The sequence below is a fragment of the Podarcis bocagei genome (genome assembly GCF_964188305.1).
Source record: "Podarcis bocagei genome assembly, chromosome: 3".
NCBI lineage: Eukaryota > Metazoa > Chordata > Lepidosauria > Squamata > Lacertidae > Podarcis > Podarcis bocagei.
Window position 1 is genome coordinate 23,999,255 of NC_138127.1, and position 11,846 is coordinate 24,011,100.

The 11,846-nt window shown below is 44.9% G+C and overlaps 1 protein-coding gene across 2 annotated transcripts; it reads right to left on the minus strand.

Annotated features, from left to right (window-relative positions):
* Positions 1–2,280: 2,280 nt before the first annotated feature.
* Positions 2,281–11,846, minus strand: CGAS (cyclic GMP-AMP synthase). Of its 2 annotated transcripts, none has more exons than XM_081186991.1 (5): positions 10,690–11,843; positions 9,715–9,943; positions 8,524–8,778; positions 7,808–7,910; positions 2,281–2,652 (listed from the first exon to the last, which is right to left on the minus strand). In XM_081186991.1, the coding sequence occupies exons 1-5, from the start codon at positions 11,692–11,694 to the stop codon at positions 2,310–2,312; spliced, it is 1,935 nt and encodes a 644-aa protein (XP_081043117.1). In that variant the 5' UTR covers positions 11,695–11,843; the 3' UTR covers positions 2,281–2,309. The 2 variants fall into 2 exon arrangements, with proteins under 2 accessions (XP_081043117.1, XP_081043118.1); XM_081186992.1 differs by lacking the exon at positions 2,281–2,652 and adding an exon at positions 6,892–6,911 and having other exon boundaries at positions 7,749–7,910; positions 10,690–11,846.

Below are 11,846 nucleotides of genomic sequence, written 5' to 3' on the forward strand. Positions count from 1 at the left end.
GCAACAAAATATGGTCTACATTTAGCAATACTGTTGTATACCTATGCACACAAAAAAGCTGGTCATTTGCAGGAGGGCAAACACACACACTCCAAAAGTACCCCTAGTTAAACATTCTCTTTCTCCCCCATAATTGCATGTAACTTGCTCCCACAGGAAGATATGCACCCAACTGGGGAAATGTCCCATTGTCCTTGCCAAATCAGTTCTCTATGCATGTGCACTTTCTCAAATGTTCCTACAATATAAAGGAAACATGCAAATAAAATACGAAGCTTTCTTTTCCAAATGTTTAACAGTGGCAGGGAAGTGATTTGATGCCTGCCTGGAAATGTTTTGAAAGAGCAAGCCATAACTGGCATTGTAAATTGTTGATTTGTACTTGCATCAAAGTACTGAGTGCAAAACACATAATGAAAAGCGGTCTTTATATTGTGGTGTTATAAACTATACACACTATCTCTACTTACTCAAAGTTGAAAGTGAGGTACTAGATCACAGAACTTTCTTTTTCCTCAGCCCACTTCCTAACTATGCAAGAGCCTATGTATTGCTGCTACCAGCAATTGACTTTATCATGAGACTCTGGCCCTTAAAAGCAGTGAGAGAGCATAGCAGTTTTCTTAGAAACCAAGTTCACCACTGGAGCCAGGAATTTATGGCATATGACAATATCTCACTACCAGTGGCTATTGTACCCCCATGAGGTAACGTCATAGCTGCTGGCCACTAACTTTAAAACCCACATAAGTCTCAAGTTTCCTACTCTCCATGGGGTTATGTTCACAGCACCTACTGGGCCTTCTCAAAAGGGTATGTGCATGTGAGCTTGCTTGTGAGAGGACAGCAAACACTGTCCAAACTTTTTCTTGCCTGCCAGCTACCAGCGATAGCCTAAGCTATGCATGGGGTGCAGTAAGTTGTCCCATGCCTATCTCCACTTGGCTCCAGAAAGTAACACTGAGAGAATGGGCTTCAGCCCCATCGTAGTTATGCTGAGAATTCCTCAGGGCAGTTTTATTCCCCCATACCATTCAACAGTTATATTAAGCCATTGGGGGAGCAGCCATAAGGGGAACTGGAGCATTATGTCATCAGTTTGCTGACACCCAACCCTCTTTCTCCATATCAGTCAGATGTGGCCCTGCAGTAGCTGGACTGGTGTGTGTGCACAATGGTGGGCTGGAAGAAGGCCAACTTGAATCCTGGTAGGACTGAGGCTGTGGGTGAGTGGTTTTCCAGATCAGGGAAATAGGTCAGTTGCCCTCTTCTGAACGTGATTGCACTCCCTCTAAAAGAGCAGGTACATTGCTTCGGAGTACATCTAACTTCGTCACCAGAGGCCAAAGTGACTTCACTAGCTAGGACACCTGTCAATTAAGGATGGTGTGAAAGCTACAATATTTCAGGCAATGTCAGCTTCCAGATTGCGGTAACCCAGGACGCTGTATCTGCTGCAATTAGTGCAGAATACTTTAGCAAGGCTGCCGCAGGTGGTGCCCAACTGACAGTGTGAAACACCTGTGCTGAATTGCACTGGCTGCTTAAATACTACCAAGACAGGTTTAAGGTTTTGCTATTGGTATACAAGGCCTTGAACAACCCAGAACCATGATAACCTTGCAAACGTCTTTGCCCTGTCTGGTTAATTCTTGGAGAAATTCTTTACCTTGCATACTTGTTGCCGGTCACTTGGTCTTCCGTCCACTAAAACCAGGAGGTAATGGTTCTCTGGATTGTACTTCCAATGTTTATCAGGTAGATACCTATAGTGCAGGCACGTCCAACAGGTAGATCACTGAACGTCTGTGGTAGATCACTGGTAGATCACATTTTTGCCCTGCACCCCCCAAAAATGGGCTTTCCTCCTCCCTAAAGAAAGCTCAACAACTGACCTGAACCCCCAAAAAGGTAAGGGGGTAGATCACTGCCAGTTTTTAACTCTGAGTAGATCACAGCCTTTTGGAGTTGGCCACCCCTGCTATAGTACTAAGGCACAAGTGTAAAACTCACATCTTCAACAAATAATTACTGGAAGGGTGATCAAACTGTTGATGTATTAATCTGATTTGGTTTTGGTGTATTTGAGTTACTAAATCTGATTTATGCTCTGGCAAGAAGGTGGTCACTTTGCGGGAGGGGCAACTCACAATTATCAAGTGTTTTCTGCCTTTCAAGCAAGTAGAAGCATAATGATATCCCACTTTGTGATGTCCTTGTAATCCTTTCAGGTGAGTACCCATAGTGTCTTTCAATTTCATTCATAATTCTTTGCATGAATTCAAGTACTGTAGCTCTTTATTTTAAAGTTACAGGAAAAATATAGGAAACATATTGTTTTGCTCACTTTCAATTACTTTTGCAAGTGCATTACATTTTGTTTTTTCAACTGTCTGAAGCAAGTTGAACTCAGGTATAAAAAAGTGTTTTAACTCGGCCGCTCTGAGACAACCCACGAAATAATCCAGTAGTCTGTTGAAACATTCGTGAAGATTTGCTGCAAGCCATTCATCATCACGGGGCCACTTGGTACATGCATGAAGAAAGGCAGTTTTGGCAAAGTAAGAGTGGAATTTTTCAAACTGATTTCTGTTTTCATGTTTTGTTTTAAGCTGCTCCAGCAAATACTTCAGAAGCTTAAGACAATCTTTCCTGTTGGGAAATAATAAAAAACACTGTGAAATATGTTATTCTGAAACACACATCCTACTAGGAACAATTGATTTAACAGGGATATTTGCTATACACAGACCTGCTTGGGACAGGTTGTGCTATTAGATGGACTGTGTTGGACTTTTAGATAGCATAACTTAACCTTTGCCACAAGTAGCTTGGATGTGCTTTCATCTTCAGTTCCATAAATGCTTCTAGAAATTGCCTTCCTCACATCATCAAGTTTTAAATATATACATTTCATTTCTCACCACTGCCATGCCCTCTAGTTAAGTGCTGACTCTGAGCTAGAGGGGATGGCAGTGGCGAGAGATGAAAAAGAAGAAAAGGAGATAGTTATTTTGGCTATGTAAGGATCAACATTCAGAAAATAATTTCCTATTACTATATAGCACTGAATCTTTAAAAGGTAGGATAGGACCCAATAGTAGGCTGCAACATGAGCACCATCATGGAAATACATGACAGAAGATGAAGGAATGGGTTAAAAGTGGTTCCTGATTGCGAGGAGATCGGAGAATTTTTAAACTATAACAATCTTCCAGCAATTCCAAGTGAAATAATTAAACATCTTAATGCACCAATTACAGCCATGGAAATTCAACAAGCAATCAAGAATGTGAAACCAGGGAAGTCACTGGGTCCAGATGGACTGTCAGCCTGCTATTATAAGAAGCCGAAAGAAGCCCTATCACGACCTTTACAAGAGGTAATGAACTATATACTAACCAAAGGAGTAACACCAGAGAAATGGAAGGAAGCATTTGTTACATTAATTCCCAAACGGGACAGACCTAACACTTATTTCAAGCTACAGACCAATCTCATTACTCAACAATGACTATAAACTTCTTGCACACATCCTGTCAGAGAGATTAAAAAAAGACTCTGGGAGAAATAATCCATGAAGACCAGGCGGGCTTTCTCCCTGGACAACAAATGAATAGTAATATAAGAAATATTATTAATATACTGGGGTACCTAGAAATCAGAAATGACAAACCAGCAGCTCTCATGCTAGTAGACACAAAGAAGGCGTTTGATAATATCTCATGGAGCTTTATGAAAACACAAATTAACCTAATGGGATTTGGAGACATCTTCTGCAGTGGAACAGAGGCAATCTATATGGAGGAGAAAGCAAAACTCATTATAAATAGCAACATCACAGATAGCTGTAACATAAGAAAGGGGACAAGGCAAGGATGCCCGCTGCCCCCATTGCTATTTTAGTACTGGAAATCCTGAACAAGAAGATAAGAGAAGGTGAGAAGATAAGAGGTGTAGTAATAGGAGGGAAATCTTACAAACTAAAAGCTTTAACTACAGAGAACCCAAAAGAAAACTTCTTAAGAACATTAGAATTGATAAATGAATTTGGAGAGGTGGCAGGCTTCAAGCAAAAATAAATTACTAGTTAAAAATATGGAGGTTCAGGAAAAAAAGCGAGATTTGTGGCTTGGAAATCAGTAAAAAAGTTAAATATCTGGGTATATGGCTCACAGCAAAGAACATCAATTTATTTCAGGATAATTATGTCAGTACCTAGAAGGAGATAAAAAACAATTTGGAAATTTGGCGTAGGCTAAATATTTCCTTTTAGAGAAGAATTTCTATGATAAAAATGAGTATGCTTCCAAAAATGATCTTTTTGTTTCAAACTATCCGGGTGATAGGAACAGTGAGCTGCTTCAAAGACTGGCAGAAGGATTTACTTGGAATGTCAAAAGCCCCAGGATTAAGCACCAATTATTAATCAACATAAAGGAGATGGGAGGTTTTGCACTACCATATCTGAAACTAACATGAAGTACCGTAGCTGGCCTTTCCTGGATCCGGGAGTGGTTGACACTACAAACCACGGATTTGCTGGATCTAGAGGGATTTGACAATAGATACAGCTGGCATGCTTATTTGGGTTATGAGAAGGTCAAAGTACATAAAAGCTTCTTAAACCATGTGGTTAGGAAATCTCTATATACAGTGAGGGCCAAATATAAGGCCTTACGAGAACCCAAAATGCCTTGGTGGCTGTCCCCGACAGAGGCATTCTTGGTTAAAAAGAAAAATATGAGAGATAATTGGGCAACCTATAAAGAATTGCTGGAAGAAAAATAAAATAAGTTAAAACTCAAAAAATTCTAAGAATCCAAAACCACCTAACAGACTGGATGCAATATTTTCAACTGAATGACACTTTCCAAAAGAACAAAAAAATGGGTGTTTCCACAGATCCTTTGAGACTCCAAAAAGATCTGATCCAAACTACGGTAAATACAAACCACTCTCTAAAATGTATAGGTTCCTCCTTGACTGGGAGGTCAAGGAGGAGGAAGTAAAATCAGTAATGGTACAGTGAGCTAGGGATTTTGGTTATAACATCTAAACGGAATCATGGAAGAAGCTATGGAGGGAAGATATAAAATTCACTGTGTGTTATAATCTAAAAGAGAACTGCATGAAAATGCTCAACAGGTGGTATTTAACACTGGCCAAAATGGTTAAATCTAGGTCAAACACATGTTGGAAATGCAGGGAGGCGGAAGGCACAATGATCCACATGTGGTGGAACTGCAAAAAAAACCAGAGAATTCTGGGAGATAATACACAACTTAAGAAAATGTTTAAATGTTCCCTCCTCAAGAAGCCTTAAGCCTTCGCTAGGAATAAGCAATGAAATCCCAAAGAAATTTAAGAGAATTTTCATGTATGCAGCAACAGCAGCTAGAATTTTAATTGCAAAGGGCTGGAAAAGAGATGCTATCCCATCAACACTAGATTGGCAGAACAAAATGCGAGAATGTGCAGAACTAAATAGATTATCAGAAAAATTCCGAGATGTCACTGACCAAAAATTTAATAGGACGTATATAGAGTCCAATGGGGAGACTGGAGGTCATGATCACAAAATGTCACCTACAATAAGAATTAAGCATGGAATGAATGTTTTATTTCCTTTCTTTCTGTTGATTGCTTTGTGCCGTATTGTTTTTAAAATCAATAAAGCACAATTAAAAAAGGGAAAGGGGAAAAAGTGGGTCCTGATTGAAGATACTTGCTATATCTAGGTTTAAACCATGGTTTCCTGGCTTAGATGCAACAGAAAAGTGTTATTTCCCAAACTCAAAAGTTTTGCACAGGCACAATGCTCACTCTCTGTACAATAAATCATAGTTTATTAGTCTAACATAATTACCTCAGAGTCAGTGAATGCCAGCTGATTTAAGTGCACATTTTTTAATATAAGCTCTTGTTAGTCACCAACAATAGCTGGGAGATTAACAGAGCAATCCAAACTCCCTTTGTGCTGAAGGAATAGAAATGAGGTGTAGGTGTCTCTCTGCCCATCCTAACAACCTCAATAGCTTCTTGGCAATCTCCACTTGTGGAGTGACACACTGTCACTCTTTTGGCACCAAGGTCTCCCTTCTGCATATGTGGTTGGAAGTGCCACTGGTTGCAAGCCCCAAATTGGGATTTTCCACATTTGCTTTATTATTTTTCCTCTTAAGAACATGGCAGTAAGTCAATCACTAGACCAGGGGTCGGCAAACTTTTTCAGCAGGGGGCCAGTCCACTGTCCCTCAGACCTTGTGGTGGGCCGGACTATATTGGGGGGGGGGTGCACAAATTCCTATGCACACTGCATTTTAAATAAAAGAACACATTCTACTCAGGTAAGCCACCAACCGCCCACGACTCTCCCCTCCCTTCTCCACAGCACTGGAAGAGCCCCGGTGACTGCTTACCTGTGCCTTGCAAGTGGCAGGGGCTGGCGGCGGAGGGAAGATGAGCAGCACACGAAAGGGCTCTGGAGAGGGACTGCTTTAAATGATGGCCGCTCAAGCGCTCACACAGCTGCTCCTGGCACCAACGAAGCCCTTCCCCTTCCTCTCAGCTCTAGGCAGGGCAGGGAGAAGCTGGGAGGAGGCACCACCCCGGGGGGGGGATGGCACAGGCTAAACGATCAGCGGCAATTCCCGGGCCGTCTGCGGCCAGATCCAGAAGGCAACTGGGCCAGATACGGCCCTGGAGCCGTAGTTTGCCGCCCCATGTGTTAGACAGTTGTCACAGGGAGTTTTACCATATTCAATCATTCTTGATTTGACCCTTGGAGATTCAGAATTTTGGCACTACATCCATTTTATACCTCTAAATGATAGTTTGGCAGTACATTTAGTTGAGAGTTGTAGCCAATAAATCCTTACAATTTCCCAGTTTCTTAAGCATTTTCTAGACTTACCATATTTTTCGCCCCATAGGACGCACTTTTCCCCTCCAAAAATGAAGGGGAAATCTGGGTGCGTCCTATGGGGCGAATGCAGGCTTTCGCTGAAGCCTGGAGAGCGAGAGGCATCGGTGCGCACCGACCCCTCTCGCTCTCCAGACTTCAGGAAGCTATCCGCAAGCCTTGTAAGCCCGGTGGGAGTACCCGCGGGCTCACAAGGCTTGCGGGCAGCAGCCTGCAGCCCCCACGAGTGTCCGCAAGCCTTGCGCGCCCGGCAGGAGGTCCCACCGTGTGCGCGAGGCTTGGGGCGGCAGCCTGTCGCCTGAAGCACGGGGAGCCCTCCGGAGGGCTCCCCCTGCTTCGGGCGAGTGTCTGCAAGCCTCACGCACCCAGCAGGAGGTCCCACCAGGTGCGCGAGGCTTGGGGCGGCAGCCTGTCGCCTGAAGCACGGGGAGCCCTCCGGAGGGCTCCCCCTGCTTCAGGCGAGTGTCTGCAAGCCTTGCGCGCCCGGCAGGAGGTCCTGCCGGGTGCGCGAGGCTTGGGGCGGCAGCCTGTCGCCCGAAGCACAGGGAGCCCTTCGGAGGGCTCCCCTTGCTTTGGGCGAGTGTCTGCAAGCCTCGCGCGCCCGGCAGGAGGTCCCGCCGGGTGCGCGAGGCTTGGGGCGGCAGCCTGTCGCCCCGAAGCACAGGGAGCCCTCCGGAGGGCTCCCCCTGCTTCGGGCAGGTGAGCGCAAGGCTTGGGGCGGCAGCCAGGGCTGGGGGGGGGGATTTTTTTTTAATTCATTTCCCCCCCCAAAAAAAATGAGGTGCGTCCTATGGGCTGGTGCGCCTTATAGGACGAAAAATACGGTATATAGTGGCTAAAACTGACAAAACAAATAGGAAAACAGTAGTTAAAGATACTAACCTGCAGCATTTTTGTCCATTTTTTTCACAACAGGTCTTTGAGTTGCCATGATTAGTCATTATAGCCTTCTCAATATGTGAAAAAGAGAGTCGCCAAGTGTTTTCTAAGGTGTTTTTTTTAAAAAAAACAACAATGTAAAATATTGGAAATCTCTCTTTAAAGAACATGTTGATTGAGCTATTTTTAACTGTTTATTAGTGACAGATTTTGTGACCCTTTAAGCTACTATATGAACACTGAAACTCATAAGCAAAAACTTTCAGCTGTGGAAATGCACTACTTTTGCCCTTGTGCTGGCTCTGGCCTAAATCCTGCCACTGTGCATAGATATGCTGAGCAAAATCCAAGTCAAGTGGTATCTTAGCCTTGGAAAAAGGAATACAACCCAGTTCTTCACTTTTCTGCTTGTATAGGAAGTTTAGCTACCATGAAGCAGAGAGCTTATCCCACTGTTGTTCAATTGTGCCTTTAGGATTGGTCTGCTGACTCTTGCCCAGCTTTAATATTCTTTTAAAGAAGGAGTCTCTTTTCTTAAGAAATAACAGAACAGGGACCCTGGTACTTCAAAACATTTGTTGTTATTTACAGCACATAGAAAGAATAACCAATTAATGTAGTCTCTTGAAAATAGTCTACCACCACACAACAGCTAGAATACCTGATACAGTGACATGACTTTGTGCATTTTGTATTTAGCCAAAAATAAGCTTTAGTACCTATTAAGCACTTTCCATCTTTGGCAATCTTGGGCACGAGGTAGAGTGGTTCATTTAAAAAGGCATTCTTTACTTTTCTTCCTAGCCATCCTGTAATAGCCAGGCCATCCCTTGTATTTTCACACCAGGCCCGTTGCCGAAATTCCAAAGCAAGAATGATATCTACTGATATAACGGAGGGAGGCTTTCCAATGAGAAGAGTTACTGCTGGGCATCCAGGCTTCTTTCTCTCTACACGCACTTCCACATCCAGATCTGTTGACAGCAACAGCAACAATCCAATCCAAACCAATTTCATTGTGTTTCATTAAGATTTCCCCACCTCACAATGATTTGAACAGGAAGTTAAGAATATGTACTTAAAACAATATAGCCAAGTAAGCAGCATCAACTTCAGTTATGGCACTTAATGCCAGCAGCTAACACAGACCTTGGGGGGGGAAATGTGGTAGTGGCACTACAGTTCTGCTATTCTTACTCTGCGACAAAAAACTAAAATCCAGTTTAAACACTATGTGGTGAACAAGAATATAACACAATTATTAAGGAAGCTGTAGGCTGGATTCAACTAACAGGCCTAGCTAGTGGAAGCCTGCACAAGGATTTCTGCCAGTGCAACAGGTCTTGTCTGCCTTCTGCTCCCCAAGTACCCCCCTCCAAATAGGCTCAGAGGTGGGTGGAAGAACTTCCAGAACAGGGAGGAGAGGGCAGATAGCTCCATTGGGCGAGCTGATAAGCTTGTTCTCCTAGAACATTTGGAAAAAGGTGGTGTTGAATTCTTTGCAGTATATTTTGGGTTATCTCTTAAAATATACAATATTTAATGTTTCCCAATAAAAATAATATCCAATTTGTATAGTAAATGTTTACAATACAAAGTCAATTTTAAATTGACATTCTTCTAACCAAATATTTCAGTTCAACTAACTTTTTGTTATGGCAAAAATGGCAGGTGTTCAGCATTTAAAATTAACATGACTAGTTACTTTCTGCTTATCAAACTAATCTTATCTTCCATTTCAAGCAGCTGAGTTTTCCAATTCCATTGCAAGAAATCCTACATTACTGTTTCTAATTGGACCTATACATTTCAGTGGGACTGGAGAGCATTCATCTGTTTGCACACAGTATTTGAGGAGGGTTGCTTATCTCTGAAGAGGAAGGGAAAAAATTAATGTAATGAATACTTACCCTTATTTTTTTTTACTTCTTCTACAATAATGTTCCTCAGTGCCGACAACATATCAGAAGATGAAAGATGCATTTTGTCATCTAAAAATTTAGCTAGATATGCCTTTTCTCCAGGGTTTCTTTTCAATTTTACATAGAAGAAAGCACCAGAAGCAACATTGCAGGATTCTAGTTCAACTCTCATATCTGGTACTTTGAGCATAATATCAAATTCATTTGGGTTAGAAATCTGCAAGACAGACAAAAGCATTTCTCACAATTTACTATGCTCCAGAATGTGTTAATAACTTGTGTTCTCATGACTCCAGACTAAAGGTCATCCTTACAGCCCTCTGGAGACAACCACTGAAAAGTGCTTCTGCGCAGTCATATCATTTTAAATACCCTTGCTAGGTGCATATAGTGATCAAAAAGTTTGACCTTTGGTAGCATGTGTTAGGGCTTTAGCCCGCAGGGGCAAAACTATGCTTTATTTCACCTGAGACAAAGACTCAATTTGGCACACCCAAATTGCATTTGCTTACACCCACACAGGCTGGCAGCCTAAATGGCACCCCTCTGGAGGCTTCAACTGGGGCAAAAATGCTTTCCCCCACCCCATAGCCACAGCGAGAAGTCATTCTTTTGCCCCATGCTTTCCCTGGGAAAACCTGCTGTTTACTGCTGAATGGGAACAAACGTCAATCTTCAGAAAACTGACATTTGTTCTGATTCAGTGGTAAACGGGTTTTCCCGAGAAAAGCGATGGGATAAAGTGCTTTCAAACTCCCCAGCTGCATGGAGGACCGCCACATAGTCGTACTTTCCAGAAGCCTCAACAGGAGGGCAATAATGCTGACATCACCCCCAAATCTCAGCATCCATGACTACAGTGTTTTTAAGGTTTGTGATCCGGCAGCTTTTGGACCGGTGCAAGGAAAGAAGCCCGAGCAGATGTCCCGAGCAGTCTCCAGCATTGCATCTTCCTTCTATTACCTTCAGGCGTTCGTAGTAACTGCCGGTGCCCAGCACTTCGACGCAGGAGAAGCACGCTTCCCTCTTTATTGCTTTTACCAGGATGTCCCTGACATTGTTAACCAGCTGCGCGGCCTTGGAGCGCTCCTCTTTAGCTAGCCTGAGCTTTTCCAGCACCCGCCTCAAGCTGCGGTGGCCCCTCGGGCCAGGCTCCTTAAGAAGCAGCGTCCCTCGGGCGCCGGCCTCCTTCCCCGCCTTCTCCTCTCTCTTTCGGGAATCTCTCCTCCCTGCGGAGGCGCTTTCTTTGCCTGGCTGGCCGACTTCCTCCTCCTCTTTGGGGAGAGGCTTCGCCTTCTGGGAAGCGACCCGCCTCTTGGGGGCAACCACTGCGCTTCCTCGCGGGGCGGGCTCTAGTTTTACCAGAGCACCCATAGCCTGCTCGGCTTCCCGCGCCTTTTGCGCGCCTTTTTCCTTCCGGGGAGCTTTCTTCCCACTCGGGGCAGCAGCGCCGTTTGCTGCCTCGGCTTTGGGCCGTTCCTCTGCCAAGATGGTGCACATTCCCAGCGCCTGCGTCAGGCTTGGGATGCCGTTCGCGCCAGGCTCCTCGGGAGCAAATGTGCTCTTCAGTTTCCTCCGGGCCCCCCCTACGGCTTTCCCCTGATCCGGCGGCTCCTTCTGGGAGCCTTTCTTCCCACTTTGGGCAGCAGCGCCGTTCGCTGCCTGCAGGGGTTCCTCGGCGTCGGCGCGCTCCCCTGCACCGAGCGCGAGCTTTCCCAGCGCCTGCCGCAAGCCAGGCTCCTCGGGAGCAAGTTTGCTCTTAGCTTGGTCCGGCTCCTTCTTCTTCTGGGACGTTTCCCTCCCACTTGAGGCAGCAACTCCTTTCTCCGCCTGCTGCGATGCCCCGTCTCCCTCGTCGCCCCGTCTGCCTTCCCCTCGCCCTTTGGATCCCGCAGTGCCTCCGTCCCCTTTCGCTGCCGGGGCCGCCTCGCCCTTCCTCGCGCCTCTCCCGGCTCCACCGCGCCCCATGGCGCCAGAAAAAGATGTCCTCGCTGCGGAGCTCAGCGTCTCCTGTGTCGGCGCCCCGCACCCGCCCCATATAAACCCGCTAGCCACGTGAACGGCCGCATCCTGAAGGAGAAACGAAACTTATCTGCTGCGGGGAGCGTGTCTGAACCAGC

What these genes read in the sequence shown, in the direction of transcription:
- CGAS (XM_081186991.1), bottom strand. Translation starts at nt 11,694, where the DNA reads ATGGGGCGCGGTGGAGCCGGGAGAGGCGCGAGGAAGGGCGAGGCGGCC. An exon ending in GTTACTACGAACGCCTGAAG is followed by an intron (nt 9,944 to 10,689) that starts GTAATAGAAGGA and finishes TCTGTCTTGCAG; the next exon opens with ATTTCTAACCCAAATGAATT. An exon ending in AGAAGTAAAAAAAAATAAGG is followed by an intron (nt 8,779 to 9,714) that starts GTAAGTATTCAT and finishes TGCTGTCAACAG; the next exon opens with ATCTGGATGTGGAAGTGCGT.